The 20,225-nt window shown below is 46.0% G+C and overlaps 1 protein-coding gene across 1 annotated transcript in view; it reads left to right on the top strand.

Moving 5' to 3' along the window:
* TMEM109 (transmembrane protein 109) overlaps positions 1-13,548 on the top strand; it is a 56,528-nt gene extending 42,980 nt beyond the window's left edge. The window contains exons 3-4 of the mRNA XM_085651465.1: positions 7,601-7,703; positions 12,221-13,548. Of these exons, the coding sequence (XP_085507591.1) occupies positions 7,601-7,703; positions 12,221-12,594 (477 nt within the window). The 3' untranslated portion in view covers positions 12,595-13,548. The remainder of the gene's footprint in view (positions 1-7,600; positions 7,704-12,220) is intronic.
* Positions 13,549-20,225: the final 6,677 nt, after the last annotated feature.

The following is a 20,225-nucleotide window of genomic DNA, read 5'->3' as shown; positions in this document are numbered from 1 at the left end:
GTGATGTGATGTTGTGTAGTGTAGAGTGAAATGGAGTGGAGTAGAGTGGCATAGATTGTGATAAAGTTGAGTGGCATAGTGTGGAGTACAGTTGAGTGGAGTATCATGGGTGGGAGTAGCATACAGTGGAGTGATGTAGAGTGAAGAGGCGTTGAATGGAGTGTCGTAGAGTGGCGTAGCATAGATGGAGTTACTTGTCATAGAGGGGAGTCGAATGCTGTGGTGTGGCGTAGAATGGGTTAAAGTGTCATTGAGTCTAAAACAAGTAAAGCCAGCAAAAATGAAAGCAAACAAACTGCAAAAGCAATGGTCACCACTGGGCAGAAGGTAACTTCAGGGATGTTTTCAGAATGTCCCCAGGATGTCTTTGCAAACTACTGCGCTGTCTGGTAGGCTTCGAGCTAAAAACGGTGCACTGGTTGGCCCGCTGAAAAGCACGTGATGTCATTGGTTTCTGAATGCCACCAGTATTAAGGTTTCCACTACACTGCTGGTAAGCACTCACTCCCATCCCCAGCACTCCCCTGGAGGGATCTCCTTGACCTGGAGGGATCTCCCAGAAGCCCTCTCTGAAGGCCGCTGTGCACTCGCTGGCCGGAGACCTTTTTCCTCCAGTGCATCAGTTTGAAATATAGCTCTGTCGTACTGTTAAAGTGATTGTCTTTCTTGTACAGTAATATTCACACTTAAAAAGTTGCTGAGAGCTGTGCAGAGATGGAATTTATAACCGATTGTGTCAAGGTCAGCACTGTAAAAGAAACATTTGAGAGAGGAAAGGCCATTGTCTGTTCAATGTTTCTGTGAAAGATGTTTGGTAGAAGGCATTTTTTAGTTTTCCATTGCCCGGAGACTGTTTTCACTGTGTAAATCCCTCTCTTTGGTATAACCTTCCTCCATTGGCAGCCTCTAACCAGTGCATACCTGTGGGTCACTGACCTGCCCCTCCCTCCTGGTGACAGAGTAGGGCGTGTTTCCCTGGCCGCCTGCATGCAGTACCTGTGGGGCCCTGATCTACCTCTCCTATGGTGAAAACATGGATCTGTCTCGACCTGGTCCCAGTGCATGGAGTGGGCTTCTCTGTATGTGATGTACACCCTAGACTCCTCTAGCACAGCGAGAAATCAATGGGTTGCTCGTGTGCTCTGTCCCTGTCCTCTGCTCTTTAGTACATTATGAAGCGCAGCACCTCAGGGCAGGATAAGAGCACCACGTCAGTCAGTCACTCATACATGACACCAAACACCTCTCGCCTAGATGCCACTGTGAGTATTCCTCCAGGCAAGCATTCCCATGCTGTCCATCCACCAGTGAGCTTCAGAACATCATGGTGTGAAGAACTCCGAGTTCTTTTAAGAGGGAAGGCAAGCAAAATTCTGTTCAGATAACGAACGGTGCCGGTCACCAGTCAGAGTTTATGATTCCTTTTTAAGATCCTTAGTTTCTAGGTCGAGCCTAGAGCAGCACCCATGCGCTGCTTGCTCGACTTTTAGTAAGGGGCTTCAGAAAGCTTCACAAGCTCACCACACGTTTTTTTTTCCTCGCAGGCTAATGGCCTTTGCGTGCATCTTTCAAAGACAGCACGCAATTGGGCAAAGGCGGGTGCATGTCCCGCCTTTGCTCCGCCCACGGCCTTTTGCTAGTGGTTACCCGCAGGGGCCACATCTGTTTTAAATTATCGTGCCCAGATGCATGCGCGATAATACAAAACAGATGTCTCGCTGTGGCGCGCACACCACTCGCGTGCTTGGTTAATAAAAACGCCAAATCCCGTGTTTTTGTCGACTGGTTTTACTCTGCTAGCAATTCTTATGTCTGTAAATCACAGCGTCTCTCTTTTTACTGGGCTAGTATTTCTTGTGTCTCTCTTTTTACTCGGCTAGCATTCCTTCTGTGTACATATTCTCTTGTATCACCTCGTGTTTTGTTATGGGAATGCTTTCCTTGTGCCCTGACAAGACTGAATGAGTTAAAAAGGTACCAAAAAAACCTCCTTACTTAAGCAATCGTTAAACTAATTGTTGCCTCCGTCTCCCATGGGTCGTGGAAAGAGGATTCTGAACCCTGCATACTTTTAGGCGTGACATGTGGATGACCGGCAGAAGGAAGTAACTGTCTAGTTCTGTGATGGCTGCTACTGCATGTCATCGGGAAGGCTCTCGCAGGCTTTAATATTTCGTCATCGTGGGTGCGAATGGCAAAGAATGGTTTCATTGAGTCTGACCTGAGGTAAACTGCTGCTTGTGACTCGGTCAGAGGGACATTCTCACACACGGTTTAAACTAAGCAAGACGCACTTTCTTCTGTAGAAAAGCCACGCACAACAAAAGCAGTCGTTTTCATGAAGGAAGAGCATGCACTTAAAAACCGAAGAGACTGCCAGGATACCCCATTGAGACGCATAGTTCAATACGAGTCCGAAGCGCACTTAGTGTTTCTACCCCTAGCTCCTCTGTATTTCTGTGATAAACGTACAGTTGCATCACCAAATTAAAACAGACCAGACGCTATTCCTGAGAAATTGTCGTGAGTTTATTCATATTCTGTTATGCAGTACACAGGTAGAGTTTACTTACGGGTGATTAAATGAGTGCTGGGTCTTTTAAGGATAACTGCTGAATCGCATCCTGAAACATTCTTCTGCCACCTGTAATCACAGTGCTGTTTTAATGTATCGTGTTCTTCTCATGCCAACCTAGCGCTACTCTGCCCAACACACACTAGAAAGTATACAACGCGACGCCATACAGCCGGAGGCCAAAGAAGGTAAACCCAGCTGCTGGGGAGGTGGGCGTATCACAAAATAATTGTGTTCAAACAACCACAAACCACACACGGGCCCTTAGAGCACACAGCATGAAAGGGGCATAGGCAGAAATCCAAAAGCCATACAAACACATGGGAAAAATCGAGCAACACCCTTCATTCTAAAATGCACTGGCTAGATAAGTTGCCCAAAGGGAAGTGGACACAAAAACTTAATTCTTTCCCAGTCAGCCAGCTCACCTCCTGACCTAGGGACTCAATGCCGCCTCCCAACAACGAACAGGCATTGGCATAGCCAGTAGGTCTCGCCTTTGGGACCTTATAAGTGTTTAGCTATGCAACACTTGATGTTGTTGCACCAAGGATATTGTGCTGGGTATCTAAACACTTATAAGGTCCCAAAGGTGAGACCTATTGGCTATGCCAATGCTTATTGTTTATCCCATTGATTTGATCTGGTTTTTGTCAAGGCTGCTAGCCTGTGTCTCCAAAGGGTTCAGTATGGAGTTAACCCAAAACCTCAACCTGGACTTCTGCCAGAACTGGTTATGAGATTGAAAGGTTGAATTTTGATGCTCTTGGGAGTTTGTAATGGGACAAAAGGGAGGGAAGAGATGTCTTGTGGGATTAAAGTGTGGGTTTTTTCAACCTTCTTTTGTGTCTTTGCTTTATTTCTGGTCCAGTGTGAGATACAAATGACAAGAGATGGCAAACCACAATACAGGTTAGGTCTGTGCCTCCAAGGCCCCTCCAAGCCCCTGGGGCCGCCAACCCCCGGGGCTTTTCTAAAATATTCACGGGGGCACACGGCCCCCCCGCTGCCCCGGGGAACTCCACACTCCGGGGTTTGTTTAAAAAGAAAAAAATACACCTGTGTGGGGGAGGGGGCTCGAGCCCCCACAAACGCCCCAGGGACCGCCACCTTTCCGGGGCACTAAAATGCAAATGCTGGGGTCTGTTACGGACCCCTGAGCCCCGGGGAAAACCACCTCCCTGGGGCTTTGTAATTGAAAGGAGGGGGGCAGCACGGAAGAGCAATGCTGGCTCCCGCAGGAGGCGGGGAGCCGGCAGGACCGTGGGGGAATTGGGGCTCCCCCCACGGTCCCCAACGAAGTGGCCAGGCCCAGGGGATGGGGTTCCCGGGGCCATAATTGGCATGAGGTGGGCGTGGCCCTCCTCCCAAAACAAAAAAAGATGGCCAGGCCCCGGGGGATGGGGTCCCCAGGGCCAATAGTGGCCCAGGGAAGGGGGGCCACGCGCCATCCTTGTATATAATAAATCTTTTTTTTTTTAAAAGCCGGCCCCGGGAGATGGGGCCACGGTGCCAAAAATGGCCTGAGGAACCCTCAGGACTCAAGTGGACTTAATCCCCCCTACTTAAAAAGCGCCAAAGGGCTGCTTTGCAGAGAGGTGTAAAAAGGGGCGTGGCCTCGGACCTCCTCTCTGCAACACAGCCCTTGGGCGCTTACTGCAGGTATCTGGTGGGCTAGTTGGCCCCCAGGGACCTTCCGGATTCAAAGGGACTTAATCCCCCTACTTAAAACGCACCTGTGGTGCGTTTTTAAGTAGGGGGATTAAGTCTCCTTGAATCCTGAGGTTCTCTGGGGGACAACTAGCCCACCAGGTACGTCCAGTAAGCACCACAGAGCTGCGTTGCAGTGAGGAGGTCCGAGATCACGCCCCTTTTTACGCCACTCTGCAAACGTGGCTTGTGGTGCTCTGCTGGTGGGGCGATTAGGTCCTCTTGTCTCCTGAGGACCTTAGGACACAAATGGACTTCAGCGTCCAAGCAGAGGTGCACCAGAAGCCGCGTTTGCAGCGTAGTGGCACTTACTGGAGGTAGCTGGTGAGCTACTCGGCCACCAGGGACCTTCAGGATTCAAGGGGACTTGATAGGGATTTTATAGTTAGAAATTAGCATTTATAAAACCTTAGAAATTCACTGAAAAACCATAGGATTGATGACCTTTATAATTAGAAATTTTCGTTTACAAAACCATTGAAATTCACTGAAAAAAGCATAGGTTTCAGGGACGTTATAGTTAGAAATTAGCATTTAAAAAACCACTGAAATTCACTGAAAAAAGCATAGGTTTCAGGCACGTTATAGTTAGTTGGACATTTCACTCGTACAAAACCAGAGAAATTCCACTGTTATAGTTAGTTCAGCTAACTCTAACTCGCGCCCCTGCAATGCACTGCTGATGACATCACATATTACATCATTCATGGCATGGTCAGTGACATCACTGATGACCTAATGCACGGCCTTCTTTTTTTATTTTTTATTATAGGGAAGGGGGGCCAAGCTTGGCCCCCCTTCCCTGGCCCATTATTGGGGACCCCATCCCCCGGGGCCTGGCCATCCTTTTTTTTTTTTGGGAGGGGGGGGGTCACGTCCCCCTCCTCAGGCCATTTGTGGCCCTGGGGACCCCATCCCCCCCCACCCCGGGGGCCGGGCTGCCTTTTAAAATTGTATTATTCTTTTAATGGGTAGGGGGGCTGTGTGGCCCCCCTCCCTGGCCACTTCGTTGGGGACCGTAGGGGGAGCCCTAACTCCCCCCACGGTCCCGCCGGCATTGCTTTTTCACACGGACATGCAGCTCTCTGTGTGAAAAAGCAATCTGCTTTGCTTCATTGTAGCAAGAGCAGGTTTCCTTGCTCTCGCTACAATGAACCAAAGCGGAGTTTGCCAAGACAGGGCGGGAGCCGCACGGCTCCCGCCCTGTCTTTGCAAACAGCAGTGTCCCGGGGGTGGACACCTCGGGACACTGCAGAAGCCGGCGGTCCCCAGGGCCATCGAGGGCTCCAGGAGGGGGGCCACGCGGCCCCCCTCCCTTCAATTACAAAGCCCCGGGGAGGTGGTGGTCCCCGGGGCTCGGGGGGTCCATAACAGACCCCCGCATTTGCATTTTAGTGCCCTCGGGAGTTTGCGGTCCCCGGGGCGTGTGGGGGGGCTCGAACCCCCACACAGGTATATTTTTATTTAAAAAACCCGCCTGAAGATATTAGAAAAGCCCCGGGGTGTGGCGGTCCCCGGGGCTGCGGGAGGGCTGCGTGCCCTTCCGCATGTCATTAAAATAGCCCTGGGGAGGTGGCAGTCCCCGGGGATGCCGCAATTATAAACTATAATTTGGGTAATGCCCCCAGGACCTGGCCAACCTGGGGACCTCTTTTAATGAAGCTTCGGAGCCCTCGCTTCATTTTAAAAAAAATAATTTTGGCGGGATTCGCGACCCCAGCGCGAATTCCGCCGAAAGTATTGTTAAAAATAAAAAAAAGAAGCTTTTTTTGGCCCTGAGCAGGCCTAGAGGGTCAGGGTGTTTCTACCCTGCCCCCTTTTCTTTTTTTCACCTTTGTTTCGCTGTTTTCTACCGAGTCACAAGATGACTGCCAACACTTCCTGGTTTGGGTGTTGGCAGCCAATCAGAGTGAAGGTCGTGGCAGCCAATCACAGTGAAGCGCGTGGTCAGGAGTGTGCGCGAACCCACGGCTTCCGCAGATATCATAACTTACATTTTTTTACTTTCTCAGCAACTACTTAACGGATTTACACCAGTTAAAAAAAAAAAAAAGACACTTTCTGAATCAAGCACTACCTTTTTGCCAAATTTGGTATAATTCCGTTCAGCAGTTCTGGTTGTAAACTTAGCTAAAGTTTCCTATGGGAAATTGATTTTTTTTACTTTTTATTTTTTAATTTCTCAACAACTACTGAACGGATTTACACCATTTAAAAAAAAAAAAAGTCGCTTTCTGAACCAAGCTCTACCTTTTTGCCAAATTTGGTGTAATTCCGTTCAGCAGTTAGGGCTGTAGCCTGTAATAAAATTTCCTATGAAAATTAACATTGAGAAACACTTTTTGGGACCCCCCTTTTTTCTCAGCCCCCGCTTGATGAATCACCCGCAAACTTTCAGGATAGGAGCTGACCTGGATAGACCTTTTTGGGGGGGGGGGGGGGGGGGGGGGGAATTTCGTGAACATTCGTCAAACGACGCAAAAGTTATTAGCAAATCAAAAAATGCTTTTCCTATGGAAGCTAGGTTCTAACTATAACTACCTACTGGCGACCGCCAGTAGGTAATATATATATGTATGTGTATATATGTAATATAGAGTGTGGAAATGCACTCTGCACAATATTGATAATGGACAAAAATATGAATAGTTGGAAATCTCTCACACTAGTGTAATCCTCGTGATTGTTTACATATGATTTGTAATGAATGTTTGTTGGAAATCTAGTGACTGCAGCATTACCTGGGGACGCAACGTCCTGTGTAAATGTGCATTGACTGCCCACTTCTCTTGTCCATCCTTCTGTGTACAATGCTGTGCTGCTCTCAGCCCTCTCTGTGCGTTCCCAAGTGTCTGTGGTGTTCTGGTGGGCAGGGCTGAAAGGGCCACACCTCTCTGGTCCTACTAGAAGGACCTCCCTTGTGTTCATAGGAGGTGGGTTTAACCCTAGCAGGATTCATAATCTGGAGTCATTTGTGAGTTTATACCATCGATCTCCGCAGTTTTGTTAGGTTCTCCCATTCCTTCCAGTTCTTACTTACTCCTCTTTATTCAACTTCCTCTCATATTCCTTTGGTGTCAGTCTCCTCTGGTTCTCGCATTCGGTTTCTCACATTTTCCCTCTTGGGTTCTCACATCCTCCTTTACCTTGTCTGCTTACAGTTACTTGTGCTTTCAGTGTACTTTATACCCTTAATATTCCACCTTCTTTCTCCCGTTTTTTCAAGCTTTCAGTTGCTTCCCATATTTTTTTCCAGCTTTTTCTTGCATTCTTTCAGTTCTAATGTTCTTTTTCTTATTTTTGTTTTACTCTCAGATTCTCTCCAATCTAATCTGGATTGTCTGCACTGGTATCTCGAATGGCTTGATCACAATCTCTGGTCTCGTGCGACAGCTCCTGGATGTTGTCGGACTCGATGGTGAGTAAGAGGTGTATGCCGTCCATTGTCTGGACCTTACAGAAGCTGGTGGAGCTGGGTCATTCTTAGTTGTTCTGCAAATTTAGGTTTGTTTGTCTAGGCTTGGAGAGATCTTACCTTCAATATGTGTGATCATACAAGTTACTTGGCGACAGGGCGGCAGCGACAGGGCGCTCCAACACCTGTGTGTCGTGGCATTTGTCTGGTCAGCCGTATGATGAGGCTGTGGGTAATCACTGCCATGGCGCAGCTGCTGCAGTGAGTTGAGTATGGATCTTACGTCTCCTCCAGAGCATAGAGGCATGGAGGACAGTAGTGCGTGGAAGTGAGCTGGAGATGTGTCCCTTCCCCTCAGAACTCACTTTTCGAGTGAATCAACGCGTTCCACCGAACAGGTATTGATGACAACTCTACAATATATCAAGAGTAGGGATTGACTTGAGAATGTAGGTCAGTTTGGTCTGCAGTCGGGAACCCGGATATAGCAGTAACTACTGTAAGTAACAGCAGCATGTTCTTGTCTTGAGGACAAAGGGAGTCCCTCACAGCCCAACATTCACTATCAAAGTAATGCTTGAAGTGCGGAGTATCGCAGTCAGTTCTGAAACGGAGCAGCAATAGAACTGAGAAGACATTGGAAGTCACTCTCTGTTCTGCGTTTGGTAACTTCAGAAATGATTGAGGACGGAAGTTCAGCAGCCGGTCCAGCCCCAAAGTAAGGAGCGGACTCGAAGCGCTAGAACGCCTTTCCTGCTGTACATTCTGTAAGATGTGCTCAGTAAGTAGTGGTGCAGTGTGGAGACTGCTTCTGTGCCAGGCAACCCTCCATGGGAAGTGCTTGCAAATACTCCACTCGAGTCCTTGCAAATACTCAAGTGCTTGTAAATATTCAAAGCCTTCCTCCTCTGTAGCACAGGCACTGTAATGCGAATGTAATGAGTTCTTGCACTCCGCAAACTAACACAAATGATTCGATTCTGATAAACTACTCAAGTACTGCCCCATAATCCAAGTGTCTTTCGGTGGCAAGGTCAAATACACATGGAGAAACCCTGACTGCAGGATTCCTTCCCATAAGCAAGCCTTACAAGATGCAGCATAAATAAGTATTAAAGTATTCAGTGGCCCCTCTGTACCCCTGACAGTAGAGGTGCCTGCCATCTCATTGTACTGGCTGTTGGCATCATTGCACGGGGGAGACCCACAGACCCTTGTGCCCACCCTGTCCTCTTGCTTGGGCAACAGATCCGCTGCAGTAAACTGGCTACTGTCCATCCAGTTAGAAACCCCCAGACCCTCCCCCCCGCTCCACTGAGGTGGTGTTCCTGAGGGGTCAGTCTCACCGCTTTCATTTAAAAGGACCAGAGCTTCCGTTCACACTCCAGCGGGAGAATTTAATGCTAAAAATACACACATTTCTGATACATTTTATTCGCTTTTTTCCGAGTACAAGTCAATGGATACATGAACACGTGATAAAAACCTCACAAAGCTAATGCGCAGGGGCAGGATCCTCGCATGAGAAGAATGTTTGTGTGACCATCAGTATTTCAAGGCTTTCTCACCCTTCTGATCACACTGCTTTGTGAAAACCACGCCTTTGATTGCCAACATTGGAAGTGCGGCTTCGCTTTACTACAAGATGCAGAAAATGTTCATCTGGACAACAAAAAATAAAATGGCTTCTGGGCCTAGGAGATTCATGGAACGTAACATGCATTTCAAGGTACATGAACACACCAGATTAATATAACCAGATTCAAACGTGGTTGTGTAGCGTATTGTGTACATTAAGGCACACATGTGTAACAAAGCATTGGCATTAAAGGCAACAAGTATATGTGGTTATGATTTCTCAGCCATTGCCAAATAAAGCTGAGAAGTTCATCGCTCATCTGTGGGAACAGGTGAATTAGGTCACAGCCATAAGTGTACCGCACCCCCCTGCATCATAAGGTCCTCTGACTCCCACAATCCCTGAATGTCCTCATTGAAGCGACTCCGCCTACAAGTCTATCGATCTACTCGCTCGAAATGCCTCTCTGAGATACGCAGCCAGATGCTGAAGCTCACACAGAGACGACCAGTCTGACGAGCAAGGAATCGGGAAACTGAGACCCTCCAGCTGAACTTAAGATATTAAAAAAAAAAAAAGTAGGAAAAACAGCATAATATTGGAACTCAAGGTTAAATACTCGAAGCAAGAAACTGGGAGGTGAACCAGGAACTAGAAAATGTAGGAAGTGATCTTTGGAAATACATTTGACAAAGATGTGCCTCATTAGGGTAGGGCCATCTCAGTGCAGTCTTTGAAGAGTGCATCTTCACGAAAGTGAGAAGGAACATCTGTGCAAACAGATGCCGGGCGTGGTGACAACCTGACATGTCACTTCTTCTTTCGCTTCTGAAGTTAGTTGCGAGTGCGCCGTATTGAAATGGGACCGTCTGCAGCCACACAGTGAGGTGGCTGTGTCTAAGCCATCACTTGCGTGCAAGTGTCACAGATGTATTTCAAGGAAGGTTGAACCACCTAGTGGAAAATCAAACCTGAAACTCATGGTGGAAGGGAATTAAAAAATAAAGATACCCCCACTAATCAGAAAACCAATTAAAGGTGAAAGCAGCATTGCTGGTGATGGACATTGGACTGCCCACAGTGAGCTCAGTGGCTGTGTTGATCTGTACAGAGAACGCACCTGCCTTGGCCCTAGAGAGCCGCCAGCAGACCGTCATGCACTAAGAAGTAACTTGGTCAAGGCTCTGTCTTTGTTCTTATTTGTAGTTTTCCATCACATATTCCTTCATAGGTCAGTTTTTTCCAGCCTTTCACTTACCACCTTCACGGATGTCATTGTAAAAAAAAAAAAAAAGCTTGATCTGTTAATCAGACTTGGAACTCTTTAATTCTTTGAAGACCATAAGAGGGATTTCAGCCCACCTGCCCCTGTCCCAGACCATACAACACCCACGGGGGCAGAGGAGCTGACAGCTGGTGTTTCTTTCTCTCCTGTGCATCCCGTGCTCTAAACTTCTCTTCGCTGACACTTTCTTCCCTACTTCCCGCCTCCATTTCAAGAAGGAACTCAAGTGGTGCAGAACCTCCCAATGGCTGTCTTCTGGGTTTTGCATGCCTGCCCAATTCACTTTGCACCTGTTCCCTCCTAGTAATGGTTTGTAACATTCTGCAGGTATCCTGACTTATCACCTGCTCATCCTAGGGGTGTCTGCCATGACCGCTAGTTACTGATCTCTACTAGAACTTGGCCACTGTAACCAAAACAAATGGCAATCACACGCCAAAATCCACATGGCACTGGGCTGGACGGATGCATTTGAAAGAAGTATGCGAGTACTTGGAGAGCAGATTATGAGCTCAGTCCATCACTGCACCGTCTGTATTTCGTTCCAGACTGACAACCGCAGTAGTAACGCAGTCCTCTGCCTTCACCTACGGTACACGTAGGCCTGCTATTGGGAAGAAGAGATGTCATAGCCCTTATCTAGGAATTACTAATGTCCGCGCTCATGCCTGAAATTATGATAAAAGCAGATTGTTTTCTGTCTTTAGATGTTGGTATGTCTTGATATGCTTTACAGCGTATTTCTTTTTACAAATACACAGTGAGGTCACTTTCATATATGGGTACAGGTAGCACCCAATGTTGGCAGAATTACATATGATGCTTATAGACTACGGAATAACCGTGCGACGAAATGCCGTGGCCAGGTTCTCCTGGCCCCACCGTTTGCACTGATCATGACACAGAATAATTTATTCTGTGGTTGTCTTCCCCCCTTTTTTCCTCTCTTCTTACTCCCTAGGTTGGATTATGAAACATGATAGGGTGAGAATACAACCGGTGCTTTCTTGACCATATGCCTAATCACTAAGGAATGTTACATATGATTGCACTTTGACACGCCCTGAGCAAGGGTAGGGCACTCGTGTACAACTGGTCCTGAAGAAATGCCGCTAATCCCTTCTGGACCACGAGGGCGTGAAATGTGTCATCCTGACCGAGTATGATTAAATTGTTACACATTACATACCAGACAGTCGGACTTCATAATTTCGCACAGACCGTCCACACTTCTACTGTTTTTAACTCTACCAAAGGGACCCCTAAATAAATCTATCATTGGTTATACTTAAGGTAGTTTTAGACCACTGGCACATCCACTTACCAGCTCCACACACTTGCACGCATCATCATGGCTATTTTATTAATAAAGATCTCCGAGAAAGAGCCCTCTCGTGGGGCATTGCAGCGCTGGCCCCATGAGGATCAAAAAGCCCGATAATGAAGCATGACATCGCTTGGGTGTGTGAGGGCATCGCATCCGATTAAGGAAGACCCCCTCACTACTGCCTATACCAACCTTCTCCCATCGCCTTTACCCCATAGGAACAAGTACCCCGTTTCTTTTGAGTGATACGTGTCCTGCGTTTGTTCATGATCCATGCTGGTGTGTTACATCACAGCCTGACTCTGCCCTTTCTCTTTTCTCCCCTTCAGGGAAACAGATTTCCAGCTTTCTGGGGCTGTCCCCTGAGCAGGTCCAGCACATCCTGATGTGGGCGACATTGGCCTTCCTGGGTTATTGGATGCTGTCTCTGGTGCTGGGCGTGGTCCTCGCCCTCCTCGCCCGACTCCTCTGGGGCTTGAAGATCTTCCTCTTCCTCTTGGCCTTCTTCTACTTGGTGACAACTGTTTCAGACCCCCACCTGCTCGCCACATCGCTCATGGGCCTGGTTGGGCTGTATGCCCTTTTGGGGTGGGCGGGCTCAGGCAGTCGGAGTAGTGGAAAGCTGGAGGCCAAGGTGCGGAGCCTGGAGAGGCAAGTGGAGGAGCTACGTATGCGCCAGAGGCGCAAGAAGGACGACCACTGAGGTCTTGGAGAGGGTCCAGTGGCCGGGTTAAAAGCAGTGTCCGGGGTGCCACATGAGTGTTGTCGCTCAGCCCGATGCCCAGCTCAGAAAGGACACTCGTAACGTCCAAATGTACCAAAGAGAAGACTGACGGGACATTTACACGGCTTCAGAACTTTGTACTGCTCATGTCACATCCTCCTTTATTGTCTTTCTTACAGCCTCTTTCTTTTTCCATGTTCCTTCCATCACTCTCTTTCCACCATTCTCTTAGCTCTTCTATTTTCTTTTGTCTGTCTTTCCTATCTTTTTGTAATGGTGCTTCTCACTTCCACCTCCTTCCTTTCCTGCCTTTCATCAGCCTCCAGTCTATCCTCTGTCTATTCAGTTTGTACCTCTCAACTATCTTTACAGTTAACTTTCAGTTTCCAGTTTAACTCCTGCTTTTCTCTTCTCCAACTTTCTCTTCCTGTCTCCATTTCTCCTCTTTGCTTGTTGCTGTATCTCTTGCCTTTGTTCTTTTTACTTCTCTCCTTCTGGTCTTGGTTTCTGTTTTCTCTCCTATCCCTTGCGGTATGTTCTCTACTGTCCCTCTTTTCTCACTGTTCCTCATTTGAACATAGGAATCGTCCCCTTCCTACCATTTAACCTCCCATTCACTACTCATTGTCCCTACTTCTGTTCTTTGGTTTCTTTCTCCCTTGTGTCTGCATCATCCTTTCACTAGTGCCACCATCGCCTTCCCTTGCTGTCTTTTGCCTTCAAGTGCCACCACCACCTGGTCCCTGTTTGCCAGTGTTGCAGTTGTCCTGGATGTAGTGTGTGTGAATCCCAACTTCTAGCATAAGCAGTTTCTGAACTTCACATTTTACTCTACCAAAGATGAGACTATAACAGTCCACAAATATATTTTACACAATATTTTTTGAGAAACTATTTTGCTATTCTGCACAAAATAAATCCCATATTTCTAAAGACCTTGAGTTTGGCAACTGCTTGGTGACGTGCAGCTAAGAGCATATGAGCCCTCTCTACAGAAGCGGTAAAAGGGCTCTGACGCGGGAGATTGTGGGGGCTGTGGATGATAGATTGCATTTCTATCTGTGTGATCTGATGTAAAAGGTGCTGCTGGTGGCAGATTGAAGCATTGCAAAGGTCTTATTGAGGCAGAAGGAGTCAGTGGGTGCAGCAGTGATTACTGGTGGGGGGCAATCATGCTAGTTGCAGGAATTACATTCAGAAGGGAAAGAGTCCCCTGCAGCAAGAAGCTAGCCCAAGGCAGGAAGAGCACCAGCAGATTTTCAAAAAAGAATCTCCGGCCAGTAATTATAAAATAGGCTAAAGGGCACAATCAGTGACACTCATTAAACATAATAGTAAAAAAATAGAAAAATCATTTTAATTTCTTAAATAACAATGTCATAAATCTGAATTTCAGCAAGGGAGCCTTCCTCATAGTAAGTTTTTGATAGGTTCCCCTGCCCTGTGAACATTTTGAAAAAGATTGAATCAAACGTGCATTTAAATCACAATTTTGGAATAAATGAGCTAAAATCACTAACTTTTTGAAAAGGGACAATTCCAGTGCTATATGTGCAGATTTGGGGAAAGGACAATACAGAGGTATGCCATTTTTAACAAAGTCCAGGCGTGCCACCCCCACAATCTTTTATATATCCCTAACCCCATAAAGCATATTGAAGGTATGAAATATTGTTACAAGTAGCAAATTAAAATGGTGAAGAGAAAAAGATGAATAACAAAGAGAAATTTATTTTCTGCTAGAGCAGCAAAGAAGAGGAAGTTGTCGCTCGTATTCACAACTATTTATCCAAGGACAGTGATGCCATAGGACCCTCTGTGATATGTGATTTTGAACACCTAAGGGCCGATTCACAAAGGGCCTTCACACTCCCGGCCTGGCAGACGTGGTAGTGGGGCACACTCGTGGCGGGATTTCCCCACTGCAGTTACTCATTGCGGAGGTCCCACAACGAGTGTAGAGACCCCCACCATGAGTGCAGGCACTGTTGACACAACTGCGGGCCTCTGCCACGAGTGTGAAGGCCCTTTGTGAATCGGCCCCTTAGTAAGTTAACTTTACTGAAGTATTGATCTTCTCATGTTTTTATGAATTTCTTAGTTTAAATATGCTTGTGAAATTTTGCTGCTAGAATTTAATGTAAGGAAGAACCAGATGTAATTCAGCCTCCAGTCTTGTAATGAAATAATTTTGGACTGTAGATCCCCCATATGAAACCAAAGATAACCATCATCACAGAACCTGGGCAAATGAGGGCCGTTACAATCAAACTAGGAAAGCTAGAGTGTAACACTTGAGTTGTGGGAATAAACCAACTCTGTTAGAATAACTGCGCTAGCTGAGTTCACATCAGCTCTTGAAAGGAGCTTGTGAGAAACGACATTGAAAGCCCCGCACCAACTTTTTCTAGGTCTACGGCCATTTACCCACCGTTCATTCACCCACTCGTCACCCAAGAAGAGGTAGGGTATAACTGTTGTCTTTGATTTCCATTTATTCTGTCCTCTTCTGAAGGCACTACCCAAAGTGTTCATTTACTATACATATCAAGATTTGAACTATGACCGTCTTGTGCAGAACCACGGTCATCTACCTGCAAGGCACACATTAGGAGAATACTAAAAAAAAAATGACTATGAACTTTAGCTCGGGCTGAGGTGCCTTATCTGTGAATTCCTTTTCTGTTTCCACTTGCCAAAAGAGTGGTTAAGCTGACTAATAAACCTCTGCTCCCTCTCTAGGCTTAGTTGTTGTTTTAAGAGTGCCCATATATGCCTGAGTTCTCAGTGCCTAATTTGAGCTGGTGGTTTCCAGTGCTCAGCACCAGCACTTAATCATCAACATGGCACTTAATCATTAACAGCAGAGCTTTTCATGGGCACCAGTTAAGGACACATTAATTTACGGGGAGATTAAGAGATTTGCCCAGAATCACAGGATGTTGAGCTGACTGAGGAGACTTGAACCTGGTTCCCCAGCTCCGCAGTCTGCAGCACTGGCCATTAAGCCACATTCTCTGCCCTCTTTCATGGTTAGCAGCTGCTTCTGTTTTAGGTGCCGCTAGCAGGTGAAATTGGCTGGTGCAAGCTGCCTCCTGACGAGAGCCTCGGCACTTTTTTCTTTTTTTTTTTTATACAAATTAACCACTGGAGGAATTCTAGGAGTGAACCCGTCGTCATCCACCTAAAGACCATACTGTAAGGTCTACTGAAAGTGATAGTCTTGTCTTGCAGCATTACAGTTCTGAATAAGTTATCACTGGGAATCCTGGCAGACAGATTCTTCCGTGTAAGGTCCAATTAGTTACACAAGTGGAAGTCCATATCCTTCAATCCACACAGCGTGGTGTTACACGAGTGTACATTGTGGTTTTAATGTACATTATATTTTCAAGGGGGCTTACAGGTTGAATCTTTACAATGCAATGGATGTGGAGAAATGGGGGAAGCACTGATTGTGCACTCGAAAGAAGCACTGTGCCTGCAGTCGGACGTGCATGAAAAGCAATTGGCTGTATGCGGTGTGATTCCACAGTGCAGTTAATGACTAGGGGCCTGATTCACAGAACTAACAAGACAAAATCCTAAACTTACTACCATTTTGGTATTCACAGAAGGCACTTACTCATTCTGGTATTCACAGAAGGCACTTACTCATTCTGGTATTCACAGAAGGCACTTACTCATTCTGGTATTCACAGAAGGCACTTACTTATCAATGAGTAAGTGCCTTCTGTGAATACCAAAATGAGTAAATGGTAGTAAGTTTAGGATTTTGTCTTATGTTAGTTCTGTGAATCGGGCCCTAGATCTAGAAATTGGCAGATGGTTCTGCGTTCGTCAGGGTGGCAGAGGACATTACATCTGCCACCCTGACGGACATTACGTCTGCCACCCTGACAGACTGCTGTCCATCGAATGTAGAGATCACAGCCAGCCTGCATTTGTAACAGAATATCCTGTCCACCAAACTCAAAATCACCATCTAGATGTCTAAATAGTTGGCGCCAAGTGAGACGTTTCAGATTGGCCTCATGCTTCTTAGACAATGGGATTCCTGCTGCACACTTTTCATGAACCTACACGTTGAACTGCACAGTTCTCTGATGCAGCCACTGGGAGATGTGTAGCAATGCATTTAAATGATACATTTTTTTTTTAACATATGCATTTCCACCCAAGTGAACAATTTGTAGATTGAAGGATACAAGAAACTGCTGAAGATGCCTCTGCTGTAGAGAGATTCACATCTTTAAGTGACATCAAATAGTACTTCTGATCCTATCCCTTGAGCATAACACATTCTCCGTGCTACAGCAAACATGGATCTGCACATATGGAAAGTAAAGCGCTCCATCTCTAGGAGCAAGCTAGAAATAGTAATTGACGAGATGTCCAAACACAAAAGCTGAGTAAAAAGAGTAGTTTATGGACCAGATACTCATCAAGTGAATGAAGTAACCATTGAGGCACACAGAAATTCAAGTAGCAATATCATGATCCTTTGGATACAAGAGAACATGGCCAAGGCCCTGCAGGTGTCTGCATTGGCTAATCCTATCCAGAATTCAAGAACGTTTGCTATCTGGGGCGGATAGCAGGTGCCTAAAAGGCCTGCAAGGGATTGATACGCAGGAACCAGGTAAGCTTTGAATGCATCATGGCCATTTGCAATTATCATTATGTAATGTAATGCAGCTTGATAGCAGGACAAGAGACTGGAATGAAAGTGAATGGTCGCGCACGTCTGATGTTCTGATCTGGTCTTTAACGTATGTGTCTGTGCTTCAACACCATCCTCATAAGACACAACAGAAGCCAATAACCCTTTGTTCACCTGGAGCCGGTGGAGCGCGGAGGATGTTGGATCGGGGATACAACACATTCAAGAATTGTTTACAAGGCCCAATGTTCAATGGAAGAACTCCTAATGTTTAGAGCTCCAGTTTTCTCTTATTTCAAGAACCTTAAGATCCTTTCTGAACCACACATGGGTTAACGTTGTTGACGGGGATGTTGTTCCAGATCCTGGGAGTGTAGACAGAGAAGGCCTCCTCTCATCTGGCCTTTAATGACAGGTTTTTGTTTCCAGCCTGGCAGTGCACTGGCTTCCAGTGTGGTGCTGACTGGCTGCAGTAACACTAAAGAAGGAATAACATTAAATACTTCAATGCAACCTTCCAACCCACTTTCTAGTTGCAGGTGGAGTCTGAATAAATTACCTTTTAGAGCACTACTAAAGGCTGGGAAGTTTGAATCGCATCCAAGTTCTTCAGGGAGTCGGTTTCAAGATCTGGAAGGTTTGCAGGACAAGGTTGGCTGCTAGTTCTTGTTCTACAGGTTTCAGGAAGTAGTATTGATTTGCCTAGTTTTTGTTCTGTGGGTTTCAGGAAGTAGTATTGATTTGCCTAGTTTTTGTTCTGTGGGTTTCAGGAAGTAGTGTTTCTTTCCTCTGCTGTTTCTCTGCCTCCCATGGTGTGGAATTTGCTTCTTCTGTAGAAGGGCAGGCAGAATCGCCCCATGAGTGAGACAGGCCTTTTCGACATCCATTCTGTCCCTCATTGGCAGTGTACGTCTCTTACAATGTGTGTAATGTTGTCAGATGGTTGTGTTTTGTTGACAAGTCATACAGTGTTGTGTAAGATTCCTCTGGATGGTGCCAAAGAGGTGTTGGGGATGCCAGCTAGTATGGCTTTGCCAGCATCAAGACCTGATACAATCAGAGAGTGTGCCTTTTTGGTATAAAATCTGCTTCCAAGGTAGAAGGTTTGAGCATCAGAGGAGGCGGCGCTAGAAATGAGCAGTTTTGGACAGTTTATAAATGTGCGGTTGCAGAGCTATTTTTGGGTGGTTGGAAAATCCAAGTAATTTAGCTGAATGGACCAATGTTGGGGAGATACAAAGTGAGGAGAGTAAATGAAGCCATGACTGTATGGGGAGGGAGAGTGTTCTTTTACATATAGGAACAGGGACTTCATTTTGATTGGGGTAAGTCTGAGAGAACATGTTCATCCAGCCTCTTAGTTTTACCAGGAAGGACTTTAGAGACTCAATATTTGATGAATTGGAGATTTTCAATTAAAGTTGAGTATCGTCTGCGTATTGATGAATTTGCAGACGCTTTTCGTTCACCTTGGTACACTTAGTTTCCATGTGCGTTTGAATAAGCAGTGGGATCATGTCAGTCCCTGTAGTGGTGAAGGAGGAGATCGACACGATGTTCAGTTTGAACAAGTTGAGATGTCTAGGACCGGCATTTGTAGTGCCCGTCTTTATACTGCTATAAGAGGACTTGATAGGAACCCACCCTGTGTTCTGATCTGGTGGAATATATTGATAGCATCTGCCAGGATGGAATTTTCTATAATAGAATCTGGAAAATCTAGAACTCGAATCACCAACTTGTAGGGGACTCCTTTAGCAACCTTTAGAGAAATAATACTTGTGAATGTCCGTGAGGGTTTAAGGCAATCCGTTTTGTCATCTGCTACTTGTAGGGAGCCGGCTCTCTATATAGTGTACTAAAAAGAGGTACACTGTTCAGAGAGTCCAGTGGGTCCCCGGTTGGTTTACAGAGGCTCAAGTAGATAATACTAATGCTCTCATTTGTGGTAGGGTGGCTGAGGCATATCAGAGGGTAGTGCTAAGCATTTGTTGTACTCACAGAGGCAATAAATGAGACGCACACTCAAGAATAAATCAGAGACTAATTTAGAACAAGAATTTGCAGTGCAATAGGTCTAGCATTTGGGAGAGTTTGAGCTATTGACATTGTAAATGACAATGCCTTTTATTTATGTGTTTTGAAAACCTGTAAGCGTTGCATAAACACGCACTTTGTACTTATAGTCATTGCTTACGATAAGCAAGGCTGGCAGTAACTGTGCCTCTTTTACTGCCAGCCTTGCTTCTCGTAAGCAAGGACTATAAGTACAAAGTGTGTGTTTATGCAACGCTTACATGTTTTCAAAACACATAAATAAAAGGCATTGTCATTTGCAATGCCAATAGCTCAAACTCTCCTAAATGTGAGACCTATTGCATTGTAAATGCTTGGTTTTTTTTTGTTTGCAGTTTTTTATTGCACAAACTCGACCTAAAGGTAGTAAAGTGTTTTATGTGAGCACCAGTTGCGTTACATAAGGACACATTCATTTTTGGTAGGCACTGAGATTAACTGATTCACCCAGAATCACAAGGTGTTGAGCCAGCGGCGAGACTCCAACCTGGATCCCCAATTCAAAAGTCGGCAGCTCTGTCCCTTATGCCACAATCTGTTTGCACAACCCACACACAAAGGTAATCAAATGTGTCAAAAGGTGGAATCCTTCCTAGAGGTATAGAATATTTAAGTAATAGATATCGCATCGCTCCTATGACCTGGCACATGGTTCTCCTATGTCAAACACGTAATTCCCAGGTTCTTCACACAACCCCAACAAATAGTTTTTAATTTTTTTGGGAAACAATTTTTATTGATTTTATAAAGGTTCCAAGTGACATGAGGCATACAGTTTCGGTAGACGTGAGTTCAATACAGTAACAGACCCCCATCTTTTCTTGAACAGCCCGGAGCGAACACAAACATTATACAATAACCCTGGTATTAA

The sequence above is a fragment of the Triturus cristatus genome, chromosome 4_1 (assembly GCF_964204655.1).
Source record: "Triturus cristatus chromosome 4_1, aTriCri1.1, whole genome shotgun sequence".
NCBI classification, from domain to species: Eukaryota; Metazoa; Chordata; class Amphibia; order Caudata; family Salamandridae; genus Triturus; species Triturus cristatus.
Note: the sequence above shows the minus strand (reverse complement) of the source record. Positions and strands in the feature narration are given on the sequence as shown.